Source organism: Eretmochelys imbricata, chromosome 1, assembly GCF_965152235.1.
Source record: "Eretmochelys imbricata isolate rEreImb1 chromosome 1, rEreImb1.hap1, whole genome shotgun sequence".
Taxonomy (NCBI): domain Eukaryota; kingdom Metazoa; phylum Chordata; order Testudines; family Cheloniidae; genus Eretmochelys; species Eretmochelys imbricata.
This window is the reverse complement of record NC_135572.1, coordinates 136,077,249-136,097,719: the sequence shown is the minus strand read 5'-3', so window position 1 is coordinate 136,097,719 and position 20,471 is coordinate 136,077,249. Positions and strand designations below refer to the sequence as shown.

The 20,471-nt window shown below is 42.6% G+C and overlaps 2 protein-coding genes across 11 annotated transcripts in view; one reads left to right on the top strand and one right to left on the bottom strand.

Moving 5' to 3' along the window:
- The window catches only part of PRPS2 (phosphoribosyl pyrophosphate synthetase 2), a 40,956-nt gene extending 30,004 nt beyond the window's left edge, over positions 1-10,952 (bottom strand). Inside the window, exon 1 of one of the 3 annotated variants that reach the window (XM_077815690.1) lies at positions 10,752-10,952. In XM_077815690.1, the coding sequence (XP_077671816.1) occupies positions 10,752-10,873 (122 nt within the window). In that variant the 5' untranslated portion in view covers positions 10,874-10,952. The remainder of the gene's footprint in view (positions 1-10,751) is intronic. The other 2 variants (XM_077815699.1, XM_077815707.1) reach the window with 2 other exon arrangements.
- A 260-nt stretch (positions 10,953-11,212) lies between these two features.
- Positions 11,213-20,471, top strand: part of LOC144264171 (uncharacterized) — a 67,931-nt gene continuing 58,672 nt past the window's right edge. For 5 of the 8 annotated variants that reach the window (XR_013345977.1, XR_013345976.1, XR_013345973.1 and 2 more), the window contains exon 1: positions 11,213-11,467. Coding sequence is in view for 2 of the 8 variants with exons in the window: in XM_077815646.1 (XP_077671772.1) it covers positions 11,305-11,427 (123 nt within the window). In the remaining 6 variants the exon portion in view is untranslated. The remainder of the gene's footprint in view (positions 11,468-20,471) is intronic. The other 3 variants (XR_013345964.1, XM_077815646.1, XM_077815636.1) reach the window with 1 other exon arrangement.

The window sequence follows — 20,471 nt, the reverse complement described above, 5'->3', positions numbered from 1 at the left end:
GAGCCGTTAGGCCATGTGTATGCAAATCTCTGCGGCAACGTGCACACAAAGATTTAAGGACTGAAATCAGGCTGAAATTAATGTTTTCATAGCACTTCGTGATCATCTAATTCAGGAGTGGCCAAACTGTGGCTCACGTGCCACATGCGGCTCTTTTACCATTCAAGACCCTCCATTCTCCACCTACCAGACTGGGGGGAGGGGGAGCGCTCAGGACCTCCGCCTTTGAGTGGGGTAGTGCAATAGAAGCTTCTGCCCTGCGAGACACACCTACCAGGGCCCAGGGCTTCAGCAGGAGTGGGGCTGAAGCCCCGGCAGGTGTGCCCCAGTCCTCGAATTTTGAAGATTGAAATGTGTGGCTCGGAGGGCCATTAAGTTTGGCCACACCGATCTAATTATAGGTACCACAGAATTATAGGTGAAAGAGTACGATTGCCTACAAGAGGGTTTTCTCACAGCTAGCTGAAGACAGTCATGCAACATGTTAGTACCCTCAATGTTTACCTTCTCAAAGTTCAGTATTGAAGTGTGAGACAGCAACAACTAATCAGATTGGACATGCAGCTCATTCCTTAGCCACTATACAGCAATTTAATAAAAGGATAAATTAGTCAGAATTTTCCTTCAGAGAAGTATGATCTTCTGTCAGTTGTTTGTCTAATTCTTGGTGTCTTCAGTTTACACGCAAGTGTATACAAAGTTCCTAGAAAGATTCAATAAAACCATCTATTGTGAAGACAAATGAGAAGTACAACAGCACAGAAATAGGAGAGCATGAATGAAATCAGTAGACACTTTTTTCCTTAAAATACTAAGCTAACAAAAGTGAAATTTTGTAACAGATACCCTAGATATACTTGGGCTTGAAAGTGTTAGATTTTTAGTTGGTAAAACATCAAATACCTACTTCATTGTACATGTGCAAAACAAAAACATATTTCCATAAATAATCAAAATGTATAGACAAGCAAAGAGAAATGCTGCTTGAAAACAAGAGTTTAGGGATATTCACCGTGTGTATTTTGACATGTGATGTTGACAGTTTGTTTTAACAGTTCTAAAAACTTTTGAATCAATATTTGACATTAAATTGTCTGATCGCCTCCCATAACATCCCACAACTGTTAAAATTAAAATAGAAAAAATGCTTAAAAATAGATACCCAGTCAAAATGAAAAATAGCTGAATTCTGAAAAGCCTAGATATATTACTGGAATAAAGTGACTTTTGTAGATGTATCAGGGCCTAATTACTAATTAATCCATTTTGGATTGTTTATGTTTACACAATGTAATTTAGTGAGGATGTACAGAAGGGGCAAGATCCATGCCTTTGCACTAACATTACAACTATGTTAGTTTTGGGTAGTTTAATCAAATTCAACTATTTGGTAACACTCTGTTTACCTAAACTTCTCACACAGAGATTCTGTTGACTCTCAGGGAGTAATTTTACCTTAGTGACATCTTTCACAGTAGGTTACAAACAAACCAACCAAAGTCCTAGATGCAGCTTTATGCTTCACCCATCTGCTTAGAATTTGTAGCACTTGTGGCATTACCCCTGGTCGAATTCTGCACCAAAATATTAAAAATTCTGCATACTTTGACAAAATAATGCAATATAATCAAATCAGATTCAATTATTCTGGTAATTTACACAATACAGAAAAAAGTTACAATAACTATTCACCATTTCCTAAATACATGAAAGTTAAATTACAAATACTTGGTAACCAAATAGCCTGCATTCCAGTGATAATCCTGTATTTTCATTTAAATTACATTATAAAACACCAAACAGCAATACCTAAAATAAAGTAGAACGTCCTTTTAAATTGCTCAGGCTTTTGCACATGAAAAGTCATACGTCTTTGCTAATCATTATCCTCCATTTCAGTACAATCCAGTATTTTCATTTATAGTACAGAAAACAAAGCTTTCAAGTTTCTCACTTAGTAATTTCCTTCTGGCAAAAAGGATCAGGTTCTACAGTGAAAAACCTCTCTCTGCATCCGCAAAGTTTGAGACAGCATTTACACAATTCAAGGCCAGCTTGGCAATATTTAGAATTCTCTCCTTCACTGAAAGCCAAAACACTTGGAGGTCTACAGAAATAGGTAGACATAGCTTCAGGGGCAATCTTTTTTCTGTACAGTTCTCGCTCTTGTTCAGGAAGAAAAAAACAAGCAGATATTGCTTGAAAATACTCAGTGTTCTGGCAGGATATAAACATAAGGAGGATCAAATAACTTACAAGCCTTCAGATAATTCAGACCTGGTTGTCCAAATTACAAATATTTGTTAAGCTTTTCAGAAGCTTTGTGGAATACCTCTTAAAAAAAAAAAAAAGATCTAGACAGGCAAGTCTTTCAACAGGAGATAAGTTTTCTGCCTCTCTAAATTTGAAGAACTAGTAGATGCTTTCTGAAAGAAGCTCTAGATAAGAGCTAAAAAGATATCTGCAGTTCTTCCTGAAGGTTAAATGCTTTAATAGTACAAGGCTTACTGCTCTCAAAATGCCAGATTCAAACTGAGAACATTGCAGGATGTGCAAAATAATTTGTCCCCATCCACATGCAGTTTTGTAGGGAATTCTTGAGCACGAGAAGCTGATAAAGCCATTTTTTGATGCACGTTGTGATGGCTGTTCACTTTGTGCAAAAGAATGAATATCCCTTTTTGTAACTTCATCTGGACCTGGCTGATTACTTTGAGAAGTGCTTGGTTTGGACTGTCCTGTCATTTTATTGACTGCTTGATAAATATTTTATTTGCCCTCAAAAAGTTTTTTTTTTTTTTAAATGGGTAAGTAAATGATCCTGAGCTGTAATCGAACACCATTGCCCCACTGTGGCACAGGTCAAAAGTGAGAAAGCACAGATCTTCTTAGCTGAAGACTGTCATTTACAATAAGGCTCCTTTACACCACTCTGGCAATGTAATGGAGCCTTACAATTTTTACATGTATTTTATGCTCCTGGAGGAACTGACTAAAAATGGGAACAATTCACTAACAATAGAAACATTAACAACTATGCAGGCAGGCTGCTACATTTTCTGCTATGAGGAGACAAAGCCTGCATCACACTTGCCTCCAAACAACCTGAAGCCCTACCCCTCCACACCCAGCATGTCACAACAGACAGCAAGAGGGACGTCTGATGTCTCCCCTGCACTGATTTACATCTCCGCCAGCTGCTCCAACAGATTACTCAGGCTGCTAGGGAAGGTGTGTATCTCCCCTGCAGATTTCTTTGCTTCCCCATTTTTCTGTGGGGAAGCAAAGAAATCTCTGGGGGACATGAATTCTGTGTGCATGCATGGCACAGAATTCTCCCAGGAGTGGAGTATGCAGTTTTCTACAACTACTTGTAACAAGTAGCCACAAGGTACAAGAACAAATTTTCACTGTTCTCCTGGACCATAATACTGCAAAGACTTGTGCCATGTTTAACTTTACTCACTGCAAACTTCACCATAACTTCAATGGGACAACAACCGAAGGCTTGTGGACCATCCTTACACACATACCTTTTGCATTAGTCGAAGGGCTCAAGCATGCAATCATTACTCAAGGGAACTCAAAATCAGGGAGATATTGAAATATATTTTGATACATTGTATGTTCCAAGCAGAATTAGCATTGATGGGGATTTAATCAAAATGATAAAATGTGCAAAAATCCTGTGGCAGAATGGGAGGAGGCAGAGAGATGCACATATTTGAAAAACAGATTAAAGTACAGGATTGTAGGATCCACCTTAAGTCACATAATTAAAAACAAAACTAAGGTAACATTTTCAGGAGTGTTTAGGTTCTATTTCAAGAGTGACTTAGGCAATTTGGAGTCTAAATCCCCAATGAGATTCCGGCTATTAAGTGCCTTGTTCACGTTCGAAAATGGCTCAGAGTCCAAAGTCACTTAAGGCACCTAGGTGCCTTACTCCCATTTAAATTAATGGGGGTTAGGCCCTTTACGTGCTTTTGAAAAAAAAAAATCTCAAAGGCACCTAATACCTTTAAAATCTGGCCTTTTGTACCCTTCTCAGAATCTTACTCATTTTACAAATGATGATACTTTGACATACCCATGAGAAGCACAGTAGATTTTAGTTCAATTTTACAGATGAGTAATTTCAGGCACCAATGTTCAGAGATTTGGTGCAGATCCAGAAATAGAACCTTTTGACTTGTGCTCCAATCCAGTGTGTCCCAAAGTATGGGACATGTCTTCATGGGAGATTAGTTGGCTTGGGGAAGGGGAAAGCAGAGACACCTCTCATCTCTTCTTTACTTTAAAATAAAGTCACTAACCATTAAGACTGCAAAGAAAGGCTTCAAAAATGGGGCGTTCATATTTCACTACACTGCTCTTTTCCATATGTAAGGCTTCTGTTCCACCACCACTCCCAGTATTCTTATATATTTACAGCCCAAATTAAGGCAATCAGGATTTTAAGCACATTATGACACAGGACTTTCCTGTGGCCTAGCCCCACACTTAATGGCAGGGTTGCCCTCCTCCTGCTTTCATGATTGTACAGCCTTAAAAATCTGTCCCCTTGTGCATTATGATAGTCATTAATTACATGATCACATGACCCAAGCAACCTTAATTATGGCATTTACAAACTGCTGAATGCTTAACTCTGAAATCTTAATCTTCTTAAATAATTCTGTGTGTATCTATATAACCTTCAAAACTAGATATGGCTGATAAGACTATTTTAATATGGAATATGATTGTCTACATTTTAAATAGTTTTATGAATGCAATATATTAAAATTTTGGCTGCCCACAGCACACTTGCCACTCTTACAGGGCCCACAACTCAACTCCCAGACACAACCACCACCTGATCAAAGTCAATTATTGATGTACTGGTTTTTTCCAGTGGTGATTTTTTTTTAATATAGTCCTTACTGGTCTTTGAGACGGTAGGTGGTGTGATGAAACAATTATAATACATTTTACAGTGTGTTCTTTTCTACACTGTGAATGGTTATTTTTTGAAGATGAAGTTGTTAATTCATAACGACCCTGGCAATGGAGAACGAACACTAAAATCCCAAATTAAGTACACAGGATCATCATAGAGGTCTTTCATCCAGATCTCATTCAATTACAATTTCCTTTAATATTAGAAATCAATATCCGGTATCTTCATATGTGGGGGTAAGAGGTGCATGTAGAAAGTAAAAGTTTAACATTACAAAAATCTCAAAGCTCTGTTTAGATCAGGAGCTGACCAACAATTGCTGAACTGTTCTTATACTTCTTGTTGTCCTGAAATTCAGATTTAACAACAAGCTGATCAAGAACCACAGAGCATTCACCTTCAAAGAGGTTTGATCCTTACACCTAAACAGAATAGGTAACCTCAAAGGTGCTTGTGTCACCTATTTCTACAGCATAGATATTAACCAAGTTCAGGTTATTTATCTTCTAAATCATTATATTCACTTCTGAATCTTAATTGACTGTTTCATAGAAATTAGGCTGAAGATCCATTTTCACATTCACAGCAGTTTCTTATGAAAGAATGCCCACTTTTTTCTAGTGTCTGAAAATGCTTCCTTTGGTTTTAGATTAAATTTCAGTTTAACATACTGATGTTCTCCACAGAAGTTGAAAGTGTATGTTTCAACTATAAACAGTATCTTTACCATACATCTTCCCTACTACCCACCTCTTGAATGGTCCTCTATCTAGTCACCTCTGTATTGAAATATTGCAATGTACTCTACTTGGGAGCTACACATTCAGACCTTTCAGAAATTTCATGGTGTACAAAATGTCACTGCCACACAGTGTCTCTTTCAGGGCTCAGATAATATTAATTTCTGGATACAATCCAAATTGTTAGCATTGAAATTCAAAACACTAAAGATTGGGTTTTGGCTACCCTATGTGTATTTTCGATTAAGATAGTTAAAAACAAAAACAAAAAAACTTTAGTGTGCCCATATACCCATATTCTATCCTGCAAGCAGAGCTCTAACTGTGGTTCTCAGGAAGACGGAAGATTTGGGGGCATTTTTTTCTCCAGATTGTATAGGCAATGTGATTTTCATATGCTTCATTTGCAAGTCAGGGGTTACATAAGCATATCAGCTGACCTGCACACAAAAGCATGTATGCACATATTTTTGAAAAGACTGTTAAATGAACAGCAGCAATGAATTTATAGTTAAGGTCTTTCATCCGTGGGACTTGCTGCCATAGCTGAACATGAGTTAGTTGACCCCGAGGGCAAGGCTTATCTGTTTACACAGGTTTTTGCCTAAGTGTTGTGTGAAAAGAGTCTGAGGTTCTTTTATGGGATAAGATTGAGTATTTTAATATTGAGTCAATTGGTTAATTATTGACTTCTGTGTAATGTGTTCTGTAACAATGCACATTTACTTACTTACACATTTTAGCAAAACTTAAAAAAAATACAGAAAGAAGATTACTGTTATATACAATAAGTTTCAGGAAGATATGCTTCTGGTACAATTTAGGTTTTGTTTATACAAAATGAGAAAGCAGTGTTCCCTTTTCCTCATGATCATTTTAGAAAATAAATCCAAAGGTTTCCTACAAAGCAGACTCAGAACTGGTAGGTAAGGTCTCATGGGAAGAAAATCTAAGCGAAGAAGGAGATCAAGAGAGCGGGCAGTTTCTCAGGATGACAATATTAAAGGCACAACTGAAAACTATCCTGTTGCAAAGGAAAGAGGAATAATAGTAAGAGGCCAATATTGTTACAACAGAAGCTCTTTAACGATCTGAAAAATCAAAAAAGGAATCCTACAAAAAGTGAAGACATGGACAAACTGCCAAGGAGTACAAAAGAACAGCACAAGCATGTATGGGCAAAAATCAGAAAGGCTAAGGCACAAAATGAGTTACTCTCTGCAAGGGACACAAAGGGCAATAAGAAGAGGTTATTTAATAAATTAGGAGCAAGAGAAAGATGAAGGAAAGTGTAGGCCCCCTAATTAGCAGACGAGGAGAGTTAACTGACGACATCAAGAAAACTGACGAGTTTAATGCCTATTTTGCTTCAAACTTTATTAGAAAAACGTTAATAGTGGCCAGATATGCAACACTATAACAATAAGAGGGGAAGGAATGCAAGCCAAAATAGTTAAACAGTTTAAAGAATATTTAGGTAAGTTACATGTATTCAAGTCAGCAGGGCCTGATGACATTCATCCTAGAGTACCTATGGAACTAAACAAAAGCAATCTTGGAACTGTTACCCATTATCTCCCAGAACTCAGAGGACAGGTGAGGTACTAGAGCACTGAAAAAGGGCAAACACTACCTGTCTTTAAAAAGGGGAACAAAGAGGACCAAGGGAATTATAGACCAGTTAGCCAAACTTCAACACTGGAAAAGATACTGGAACAAGTAATCAAATAATCAGCTTGTAAGCACTGAGAAGATTTAATAATTTTATTAAGATAATGTTGAAGTAAAAAGAAAACGGTACAGAGATTAAGCATAGGAGTTTCTGGTTATCGGGGAATACAGTCAGATTTCGCACCCCTTGATAATCTGTGTTTAGGAATGGGTGGCGTAAGGAATACATAATTTGCAATCTCCCCGATTGGGGGTGAAAGTTTAACCGGTCAAAGTACAGACATTGAGATATGGGGATATGTTGTCCATATAATGGCTATGTTCAGGTGTGGAGTATAATGAGCCGATACGATGATGGGGATGCACTTAGAAGGAACGGCCAGATTGGGTTTGTCAGGAACTAAACATGCCAAACCAACCTAATTTCCTTCTTTGACAGGGTTACTGGCACAGTGGAAGTAGATGTGATTTTAGTAAGGCTTTTGATACAGCCCCACACAACATTAGCATCAGCAAAGTAGGGAAGTATGGTCTAGATTAAATTAGTAGAACCTTGGGAATGGAGGTTGTTCGTAACTCTGAACAAAACGTTATGGTGGTTTTTCAAAAGTTTACAACTGAACATTGACTTTGAAACTTTAATATGCAGAAGAAAAATGCTGCTTTTAAACCTCTTAATTTAAATTAAACAAGCACAGAAACAGTTTCCTTACCATGTCAAATCTTTTTTTTTAAAAACAATAAAACCTTTCCCTTTATTGTTTTAGCAGTTTGCATTTAAAACAGTACCGTACTGTATTTGCTACCCCCCCCACCTCTGCTGCTACCTGATTGTGTATTTCTGGTTCCAAATGAGCTGTGAGGTTAATCAGTCCCTAGTTTGTAACTCCGGTGTTTGTAACGGAGGTTCTACTGTACTATAAAGCGGGTTCACAACTGGTTGAAAGACCATACTCAAAGAGTAATTATCAACAGTCCATTGTCAAACTGGGAGGATGTATCAAGCGGGGTCCCCACAGGGGTCAGCCCCGAGTCCAGTACTATTCAATATTTTCATTACTGACTAGGATACTGGAGTGGAGAATATATTCATAAAATCTGTGAATGACACTAAGATAGGTGGGGTTGCAAGCACTTTCAAGGATGGGTTTAGAATTCAAAGTGACCTTCACAAATTGGAGAATTAGTCCAAAATCAACAAAATGAAAAATTTAATAGAAACAAGTGTAAAGTACTACACTTAAGGAAAAAATCAAACACACAAATATAAACTGCGGAAGAACTGGCTAACTTTTTTTGTCTGCTCCCCCCCACCACCACCACCTTTCCTGGGGGGCACAAACTGGGAGCTATGGCCGAGAGCAGAGCCATGGCTAGGATCACGACCAGGATCTGCTGGCCGAGACCAGGGCTGGACCTGCGGCTGGGGGCAGAGCGGGTCTCAGTAGTGGTCTCTCCTTGCCCCCCAGTGGGGCTGACCCAGGCCTCACCACACCCCCAAATGTTCCTCCATGCCCCACATTTTGGGGACCACTGGGCTAGGCAGATGTACTGATGAAAAGGATCTAGGGGTTATGGTGGATCACAAAGTCAACAATATGATGCAACTGGGGGGTGGTGGGGGGGGGGGGGAGAGACAGAACACTTAATACACCCCAGAATAGCTATGTAAGAGGTGGGAGAGAACTGTCCCACTCTAGTTGGCACTGGTCAGGACACAACTGGAGTACTAGGTCCAATTGCAGGCACCACACTTTAGGAAAGATGTGGACAAATTGGAGAGTCCAAAGGAGAGCAACAAAAATGATTAAAGGTTTAGAAAACCCGATTATGATGAAAGGTTAAAAACCTGGGCACTTTTAGTCTTGAGAAAAGATAACGAGGGGGAACCCGATCACAGTCTTCAAATACATTAAGGGCTCTTGTACAAAGGACGGCGATCAATCGTTCTCCGTGCCCACTGAAGATAGGACAAAAAGAAACATGCTTAATCTGCCACAAGGAAGGTTTAGGTTAGGTATAAAAGAACAAAAAAACATCCCAAAAAACCACTTAATGACATAGGTAGTTAAGATCTGGAATAGACTTCCAAGGGAGGTTGTGGAATCCCCATAATTGAAGGTTTTAAGACCAGATTGGACAAGTATCTGTCAGGGATTGTCTAGGTTTACTTGGTCCTGCCTCAGAGAAGGGGACTAGACTAAATGACCTTTTGGAGGTCCCTTCAGGCTCTACCTCACAGAATACTAGACTATGCAAACTCATAGCTATTTAGTCACACAATCCACTATAATAGATACAATCCATCAAACAGGACTTTACAGCAGGAGTCTAAGGGTATGTCTTCACGAGCAACATTAAAGTGGCAGTGTAGTCGCGGCACCAGTACTGGGGGACAGCTCTCCCAGCCCTATAAAAAACCCACCCCCATGAGGGGTGTGTCTACACTGCCACTTTACAGCACTCAAACTCGCAGCCCTCAGGGGGCGTTTTTTCAGACCCCAAGCGAGAAAGTTGCAGAGCTGTAAAGTGGCAGTGTACAAAAGGCCTAAGATGATGTTCTCCAGTGAGAGCATTCTCTGCCACATACTCTCAACTGTTAATTTAACAGCTGTAGATAATTTACCTACTAGTTGACAGCAGAATCATTCATATGCCTTCCCTCTAAAAGGGAGGTTAGAGAAAGGCCAGCAGCATCCTTCCAGGAGACAAAGTAAGGAAGGGAGCAAAAGAAAGCAGCAGCCAATAACGAAAAATACTAGGCTCTTTTTGGGAGGAACAGATGTTCACTTAGGGGGGACACCTATACACCACAGCAACGGGGGGGAGGGGGTCCTCAACACTGCGTAACACACAACTCTTAAGCTCAAATGCTTAAAACACACAACTCTTAAATACAATTTCTTCTTCTCCTCCCTGCCCCCCCTCCCCCAAATATCAAGACGCTGTAACAGATCTAAGCAAGGGTGTGATTTTTAGCCGCCTCACCGGTGCCATAAGGCTTCGGTTCATCCTTCCTGCCGGCTGGATAACGCGCTTCCCACCACTGAGGGAGCGTGTGGGGTTGGTACAGAAACACATGGACCCTCAATCCCACAGGTGGTGACCCCCCACCTCACCACGGGGCCGCTCCGCGCGTTATGTGGGGGGAGGGGCAGCCCGGCAAGGGGGGGGGGGGGCTGCCAACTGTCACGGCTCAGGTGGCGGCGCCAGGGCAGGGCGCAGGCTCGGCGGGGCGGGGGGGGGGGCAGTTTGCCGGGGCTGGCGGCACGGGGCAGCGGCGGGACCAGGCCCTGGGCGCTGGCCTGGAACCCGAAGGCGGGGGCGGGACCACGCAGGCGGGGAGAGCAGGTAACGCGGGCCCCGCTTCATTAACGCCCCCCCGATGCCCGCGTCACCTGGTTTCCTGGTTGCTGAATTTCTTGGTCACCACCTTGCCCAGCTCCAGCCCCAGCCGCTCGGCCACCCGCTGGGACAGGTCCTGGTGCGAGCTGCCGCTGAAGAGCACGATGTTGGGCATGGCCGCGCCGGAGGGAGGGAGGGAGGCGGCGGCGGGTGCAGAGCGCGGGCTGAGGCTCCCGGCGGAGGCGGAGAAAGCCAGCGAGCGCGCGGGTCAAATAACAGGGCGGCCCCGGGCCCGCCCCCTGCTTGCGCGCGGGCAGGAGGAGGGCGCGGGGCGGGGCGGGGCGGGAGAGGCGAGCGGGGCGGGGGCACCTGAGTGGGAGGCTGGGTATGGGGGCGGTTGGGATGAGGGCAGGTTTCAGAGTAGCAGCCCTGTTAGTCTGTATCCGCAAAGAGAAGAGGAGGACTTGTGGCACCTTGTAGCTCACGAAAGCTCATGCTCAAATAAATTGGTTAGTCTCTAAGGTGCCACAAGTCCTCCTTTTCTTCTTAGAGACTGACACATTTATTTGAGCATAAGCTTTGGTGAGCTACAGCTCACCTCGTCCGATGCATGTAGTGGATGAGGAGAGGAGCCCTTGCGGCACCTTAGAGACGAACAAGTGTATCGGAGCCTACGCTTCCCTGGGCTACAGGAGCCCGCTTCGTCGGCTGCATGGAATGGAACCGATAGTAAGAAGATTATATACGTGCATACCGAGACCATGAAAAGGTGGAGTAAGAGGCTAATTAATTAAGATGAGTTATTATCAGCAGGAGGAAAAAAATGTTTGGAGTGCCAATCAAGATGGGCCATTTAGGCAGTTGACAACAAGGTGTGAGGATACTTAACGTGGGGAAAGGGATTCAATATGTGTAATGACCCAGCCTCTCCCAGTCTCTAGTCAAACCCAAGTTAATGGCATCTAGTTTGCATATTAATTCAAGCTCTCGCTGGAGTCTGTTTTTGAAGCTTTTCAGTTGCAAAATTGCCACTTTTAAATCTGGTTTCAGAGTAGCAGCCGTGTTAGTCTGTATTCGCAAAAAGAAAAGGAGCACTTGTGGCACCTTAGAGACTAACACATTTATTTGAGCATAAACTTTCGTGAGCTACAGCTCAAAGAAGTGTGCTGTAGCTCACGAAAGCTTATGCTCAAATAAATGTGTTAGTCTCTAAGGTGCCACAAGTACTCCTTTTCCTTTAAGTCTGTTACTGAGTGGCCAGAGAGGTTGAAGTGTTCTCCTACCGGTTTTTGAACGTTATGATTCCTGATGATTCCATTTATTTACCTAGAGACTGTCCGGTTTGGCCAATGTACATGGCAGAGGGGCATTGCTGGCACATGATGGCATATATCAGTGGTCTCCAAAGTGGGGTGCACGCTCCCCAAGGGGTGAGCAAGACGATCCCTGGGGGTGCACACCAGGAGGAGCACCGCTGGCACGCCTGTGGCAGCTCTTCAACCTTTGATTCTGCAGCAGCAGGTGGAGCTCCTTCCACTGTTCCGGTCTTCGGCGGCATGCCTGCAGCGGCCCCTCCCTTTTCTTTTCTTCGGCGGCACGCCTGCGTCAAAATTTTTTTTTCCCTGGGGGTGCGCTATCAAAAAAGTTTGGAGACCACTGGCATATATCACATTGGTAGATGTGCAAGTGAATGAGCCTCTGATGGTGTGGCTGATGTGATTAGGCCCTATGATGGTGTCACTTGAATAAATATGTGGACAGAGTTGGCATCGGGCTTTGTTGCAAGGATAGGTTCCTGGGTTAGTGGTTCTGTTGTGTAGTGTGTGGTTGCTGGTGAGTATTTGTTTCAGGTTGGGGGGCTGTCTGTAAGCAAGGACTGGCCTGTCTCCCAAGGTCTGTGAGCTCACGAAAGCTTATGCTTAAATAAATTTGTTAATCTCTAAGGTGCCACAAGTACTCCTTTTCTTTTTAAGGTCTGTGAGAGTGAGGGATCATTTTTCAGGATAGGTTGTAGATCATTGATGATGCGTTGGAGAGGTTTTAGTTGGGGGCTGAAGGTGATGGCTAGTGGCGTTCTGTTATTTTCTTTGTTGGGCTTGTCCTGCAGTAGGTGACTTCTGGGTACTCTTCTGGCTCTGTCAATCTGTTTCTTCACTTCAGCAGGTGGGTATTGTAGTTGTAAGAATGCTTGATAGAGATCCTATAGGTGTTTGTCTCTGTCTGAGGGGTTGGAGCAAATGCGGTTGTATCGTACAGCTTGGCTGTAGACAATGGATTGTGTGGTGTGGTCTGGATGAAAGCTGGAGGCTTGTAGGTAGGCAGAGCGGTCAGTAGGTTTCCGGTATAGGGTGGTGTTTATGTGACCATCGCTTATTAGCACAGTAGTGTCCAGGAAATGGACCGCTTGTGTGGATTGGTCTAGGCTGAGGTTGATGGTGGGATGGAAATTGTTGAAATCATGGTGGAATTCCTCAAGGGCTTCTTTTCCATGGGTCCAGACGATGAAGATGGCATCAATGTAGTGCAAGTAGAGTAGAGGCATGAGGGGACGAGAGCTGAGGAAGCGTTGTTCTAAGTCAGCCATAAAAATGTTGGCATACTCTGGGGCCATGCGGGTACCCATAGCAGTGCCACTGACTTGAAGCTATACATTCTCCCCAAATGTGAAATAGTTATATGTGAGGACAAAGTCAGCCACCAGGTTTGCCATGACATTACCGGGGATACTGTTCCTGACAGCTTGTAGTCCATCTTTGTGTGGAACGTAGGTGTAGAGGGCTTCTCTATGAATGAGAGTGATGATTCGGGGAGGCAGTTGGGGAGGGGGCTGGCCAGGTTGGCTGACAGTCAGGGGGGTTTGGGGCCCAGGAGCGTCCCCTGGGGGCAGCAGAGGGGGGCTGGGAGGATGTGAACCCAGAATCTCAGCACCAGCCCAGGTCATCTCACCACATGGCCAAGCCTTTGCCCTGGCAGTGAAGTGCACCATTATCCCATGCAAAGCTTGGGCCATGAGATGAGGAGCACTGGGGAGCAGCAGCCTCATGCCACCAATGTACAGGCCTGGCAAGAGGCATTTGGGGCCCCAGGGGTCATTATAATCACAGATAGTTTGGGGGCCATGGTACAATCGTTCCCTTTCTTGCCATCCCTGAACATAGGAGCTATTATTTATCTGCATTGGTGACACAAGGGGACAGGGCCACCATTCCCTTACCCACCTGCATCTCCTTCCCGCTCAGATGAGAGGGATCCACTTGTGCAATGATATCTCCCACACTGTAGCTTTGTGTTTTGAGTGATGCAATCAACTCAAAAGCTAGTCATTACAAATAACAAAAGTTTGAAGTAGTCTGAGGTGCTGCACCTGCCCCGACCACTCTGCCAGTTTTTCTAGGTTTATAATCAGATTTTCTGTTTTTTAAAAAGTATTTCTCTTTCCCCTTCTGCTGTGTGAAATGCCCACATGGCCAGAGGGATTATACACACAAATTGCTTTCAAATGCAGGAAGTAAACAAGAGAAAAAAGTATGTTTGCTTATCTTTCGGTTACAGCATTATTTGTAACAAAAATATGTAAAAAAAAAAATCCAGATATAGTATAATTTAACCTGGTAGTGTCAGGTATCTGCGAGTTTGAATGACCTACAATTTTATTCAATTATAAATCTATTTTGGTAGTTTAAAAAGGGTAGTTTTAAAAACATAATAGTCTGTTATCTAACGCAGTGGTTCTCAAACTAGGGCCCCGGTTTGTTCAGGGAAAGCCCCTGGCGGGCCAGGCTGGTTTGTTTACCTGCCGCGTCTGCAGGTTCGGCCGATCGCGGCTCCCACTGGCCTCAGTTCACCGTTCCAGGCCAATGGGGGCTGCAGGAAGCGCTGCCAGCACATCGCTCGGCCTGCATCGCTTCCCGCAGCCCCTATTGGCCTGGAGCGGCAAATTGCTGCCAGTGGGAGCTGTGATCGGCCTGGCCCTTCAGGGGCTTTTCCTGAACAAACAGCGGCCCTAGTTTGAGAACCACTGCCCTAAGGAACTTACTGTTGGTGATGTTATGCACAAGGAGCAGTACTGAAGGGCCCGTTCCCGGCCCTGCACTGAAATTATGGCTATCCTGTTCCCTGGATGTACTAATTGCACACCTATACAGACCCACACAAAACTACCAGAACTCTAAGGGTATTGTCAGGGCTGCTTTAATTTAAACATTTGCTTTGCATTGCCTCAGAGCAAAATTGAGCCTTTTTTGCTTTTCCCTATTCAAAGGGTTAATTATGTAAATGAGAAGTACACTCAGGCCTGGTTGACACTACAGAATTAGATCAACGTAAGGCATCTTACGTTGACCTAACTAGTAAGTGTCTATACTAAGGTGGTGCGCCCACCAATGTAAATTGCTCACTACATTGACTTAATAACTCTACCTCCGTGAGAGACATAGTGCTTAGATCTATGTAGTGAGGGCAATGCAGTGTCTGTGTAGACACTGCATTACTTACATTGCCTGTTGGCTGTCGGACCCGTGAGGGGCTGACAGCTGGAGCCTGTACTGACAGCTGTTGTCCCTCCTCGTCCCATGCTGACAGCCCAAGGTGTGAGCTAAGTGGTGGGCTCACAGCTCAGGCTGTTAGCCCTTGGAGCAGATAGGGGCCAGCTGTGAGCCTTGTGCCCAGTTGAGAGCTCAGGCTATCAACACCAGGGCTGAAGGGCTCCAGCCGTCAGTGCCTCACATGTTCCACTTCAGTCAGTGGAAGCACTCCTGTTGAGGACACACACCGCCAACAGAAGGAGTGTAGTGTGGATGTGTACCACTGCTTTAATTACTGTGATGGCTTTATGTCAACTTAAGTCGACTTAATTTTGTAGTGTAGAGAAGCCATCAGATGGATATAGGAAAAAAACCTATCTTTCAATGAAAAAAGTTTTATTTTAGCTAGTTCCTCCTTTCTCCCAACCCCTGAAAGCAGAGAGATTCTTACCTGATGTGGGACAAAAGAATTTTTCTCTTTCCTTGATCAAGAGAGATTCCTATTTCCTGATCATTAGCTGGTAGTAGACCCCAGTCAGTTCAGCTGTGGCTAATTTAAGGCACCACAGTTCTAGCAATTACCAACTAGCAGAACTGGGGCAATATAGGTAATTCTGCTGCGGAAAGGTATTGCTGGAGAAACCTGTTATTGTCTTCAAGACAGAGTTTTAGTAATTTAGCATAATGAAGATAAGTTTTTCCGAAGAACTCAAGAGCTGAACTCATAATCGTGATGTAATCTTATTTCTAGGAAACTGTAAACTATTTTTGTTTTTCTATTATTGCTTTTTTCCCCTTTCACCTGTTTTACCTCCACTTGTTTTGAACCAACATTTTGTAAACCTTTCCTGGTAAGTCAGCAGTGACACTCCTCTTTCAAATTTCCTCAAAATAAAACTTTTATACTCTGAGAAATGACTCAAAATGTTACTGTGGGTTTCCACATTTACAGTATTGCCAACCCCAAATGTTCATAAATCATGAGTCATGCCACAGACAGAGTTATGGAAATTGATTTAAAATTTGTGAGATTTAAAATAAAAAAATAATTAGGATCATTTTTATTTGCATTGAGTTACCAGGGTACACTTGGGTCACATTTTCAATCTTTTCTCTCCAACTCTGAAGCGAGAAACTTCTTCTTCTTCTTCTTTTTTAATGAAAGCAGAGATTTTCACCTAATCACTTTTCTCTTGAAACTGGGGCTTTTAAAGGTAAACATCAAATATTGTGAGATATGTGGAGAAAAATATCAAGAACTGGCAACACTACAATTATAACTGTGTAACCCTACCGTCTTCATATTCTGGCATGGCAATTTCATTGTTTTCAAATGATGATCCAATTCTTCCAGAGCTATAGTGGTTTTTAAGTACAAATTAAAAATAATAAATAATAAAAATAAAATAATTTTAAAAGGAATAAGAGCCTCAGGGAGTTTTCACCAAATTCTCAGTACCTTGTTCTCAATTTCTTGCCTTAATGGAGATGTTGTCTTGTGAGTTATTTTAGCAATATTTGCAACTGCAAATGTTCAAAAACATGTCAGGCTCCTCCAGTCTCATGACACAAAAATAATACATTTTAGGTTCTTTTTATTTGCCTTCAGCTTTCTGAGCCTTTAGGGTACACTCAGTTCAGGTTTTCAAGTTTCAGAGTAGCAGCTGTATTAGTCTGTATTCGCAAAAAGAAAAGGAGTACTAGTGGCACCTTGGAGACTAACCAATTTATTTGAGCATAAGCTTTCGTGAGCTACAGCTCACTTTATCGGCTGCATTCTCTAAGGTGCCACTAGTACTCCTTTTCTTTTCATGTTTTCAAAACTTTCTCCGCAATTAGGAGGGCTGTAAACTTACTTTTTTTTTTCTTTTTTCATGGAAGATGATATTCTCATGCAATCTCTTGATTCTAGGAGTTGGGCTTTAAAAAACACATCAGTTATCACCAGATTTGCAATAAAATCCTCAGCATTGGCAATAAGATGACTTTTGAGGATTTTTGAATTTTTTGTTTTGTAAACTGCTGCCTCCATTTATGGTGCTTTATAAGTGATTAGTAATTTAGAGGCAAACTGTCAGGTTAAAAGTTACATTCAAAACATTATTTCTGCAAATAACATTATTAAAACTGAAAAAAAAATCTCATTTACTTTCCACCATTTATGACATTGCTTAGTTCTTTTGGTCTGGAGAATGAAAATAAACTAGCCCGTTTCACTTGTTTTTAGAGAGAAGAGGTGGGTGAGATAATATATTTTATTGCGCCATCTTCTGTTTTTAGCGAGTTTCTAGTCCATTTCAGTTTGCCACATGCTGGCACAATCCTGCATTGTTTTGGCTGCAAATACCAGCAGAAGGAAATTGGAAATATTTTAAAAAAAACCCTTCCCTTTTCCATTGGATCAGAGGACAACAAGGTCCAGCAATGCTGCTTCTTCCCCACCACACAGGTATACATTAAGGACTTGACTACATTGGGAATTAGCCCCAATTTTGGCCTTTGGCATAGCTGCAGACTGCAAACTCTTAGTGTAGACAAGGAGAGCAGGGATTTACACAGGTGGAGTTTACCCTGCTTGAATTGGATATAGGCTTAATTGGAACAAAATCATTGTGAAAAATTTCATTTCAGGGAACCAAAATGGAGTTTTCAGCTTTTTCCCCAAATTCCCATAGAGTCTAACTCCCCAGGCAACCACCTCTCTGGGCTGCTTGACTACTTGGGGAGTCACAGAACCCAGGAAGGCAGTTGCCTCGGGAGTAAGGAGCCTTGGAAGCCAGGAAATTGGACTGCTCTGGGAGTCTGGCAAATGGGCAGCTTGGAGAGGCAGCTGCCTGGGGAGTCGGGTAGTCCTAGGAGGCAAGTACCTTTGGATTCGGGAAGTCCAGGACCCCGCTGCGCAGAGATCCCAGGCTGGCAGAAAACCAGCCTGCCTGGTTTCTGTTGAAATTTTGACAGAATTGACATATTCCACAGGATTCTGTCAAATCACCATTTTCCAGTGGAAAATTTTCATCAGAAAATTTGTGACCAGCTCTAGGAAAGACACCAACATGTTAAAATAATCTGAGACTGCACTCACTTTTCTACATCTTGCTTTATATGGTTGAAAAGTCTTTTCAGTGTTGCCAGGAAGCATTTGCAGAGGCAGAAGGCCACAGCTTGTCTGAAGGCATTAAGTCTCATTGTAGATGGCCCTGCTGCCTGTGGATCTCAGGATCTCTGTGTTGGTAAAATACTACCCATTGTGCAGGAGTTGAGGAAGAGAATCTAACCACCCACAGGGTTTTCTTCCTTCCATTAGTATCTCTGCAGGCTTTTCAGAGTCCAGGCTGCAGCCTGAGCCCAAATGTCTACACTGCAATTTTTAGCCGCATAAGCCCAAGTTAGCTGACCTGGGCTAGTCGCAGGTTTTTTACTGAAGAGTAGACATACCCTAAGGGTCTGATTTTTATCCTGGGCAGGAGGTGATCAAGCCTTCATTCTCTTGTCTGAAGAAGGTTGGTGGGAAAGAGTATTATATGTTTTACAGGTTTTGGCTATTGGTTGGAGATGTTTACTCTGAATTTTGTTTTACTGGAGCAGCTGCAAAACTTGGATGAAAATAGTTGTTAGCAGCATAGGCGCCAAGTCCATGGGTGCTCCGGGGCTGGTGTTATACCAATAAAATAAAAACCAGCAGGATCTTATTAAAGGGCAAAAGGCAAAATGTCACATTTATTGTGAATATAGAAAGAATCATAGTAAGCAGTTAGTTATAGCTTTAACATTCCATTCAATTTCATATTTATTCACACATTCATTCATACACACACACACACACACAGGTTCTGCAAAGATATTATCGTAGTTACCAGCCTTAGAGTTGCTCATGCCAAGCCACTGGCCAGCTGGCCTGGACATGAGGGGGGAGCAGGGCCTTGTCAGATGCACATCAGACGCTCCTGGTAGTTGGTTTGCAGAATCAGACCCCAAAGTTCTCACTTTCTAGAGTCCATTTTTATAGGGATTTATTCCTAGGCCACTCTATGGGAATTGCTTCATCATGCTGTTGCTGAATCAATCAGCAGATGGCACATTCCTGACGGCTCCGTGTTGTTCTTTGGTTCTCCCATCCTTGAGGCTGTTGGGTGGATTCCAGTCTGCCCTCCAGGGGTCCTCTGGTTGTTTCTACTTGACGCCTTCTTCGGCCCATGGAGACTGGATTCTTAGGCTGGCACCTCCCTGATCATTCAGTTATTATGCACACCAAGCATCCATCCATATACATCCTCTATCTCTATTTTAATCACAATTGTCAACAAAGCGAGATAAATACAACAAAAGGGCGGGGAGTCTCTGTGTGCTGTTTCTGTTGTTACAAAGTATTGCTTTGAGAACAGACTCTGTCTTAGGATTTACTAACACAATTAGCATCTTGCAAGTTTCACACAGAGAGGGAGCGAAACAGTACCAAAAACCAAGAGACCTCTTAATTAGTAATACTCTGGAATTTAAACTATGGGGAATCAAACTCATTTGTGATTTTAATACAGAATTTCTTTAATATGATCCAACACTGGAACACCCATGGAAAAAAATAGTGGGTGCTTAGCACCCACTGGCAGCCCTGCTGATCAGCTCTTCCCCCTCCCCTCCAGCGTCTGCCTCTACCATGGATCAGCTGTTTAGCGGCGTGCAGGAAGCGCTGGAGGGAAGGGGAGGAACAGGGGTGGGGTGCTCGAGGGAGGGGGCGGAATGGTGTGGGAAAAGACGGGTCAGGGGTGGAGTGGGGACAGGGGTGGGGACTTGGGGAAAGGGATGGAGTGGGGGATCAAGCATCCCCCAGCAAATCACAAAGTCGGTGCCTCTGGTTAGCAGTATGTTAAATTTTTGGTATAATTATTATAAATGTTGCCAGTGATTTAGGTAATGGGGAAACAATTCTCATATAAGTACAACACTAAACAAAAACATAAAAAATAAATGAATGCAACGTGAGTACAAAACAAGTCGAAGCTTGAAGCAAATGCAGAAATGATACCAGAATTAAATCAGGGGATGTTAATAATTGATATTGCTAAAGGTAAAGTTTCCAAGTCAGTTTACATTCTGATACAATTTATTACAACAAGGAATGGAAGAAAAAGCTGGAGAAAGTTAGCCAACTGCAACATTGGTTATACTCATTTTACACTATCAAGATATTCTCCATGACCAGTAGGGCAAGAAACTTTTAAATAAATTAAAACAAGCTTGGATTGTTGATAG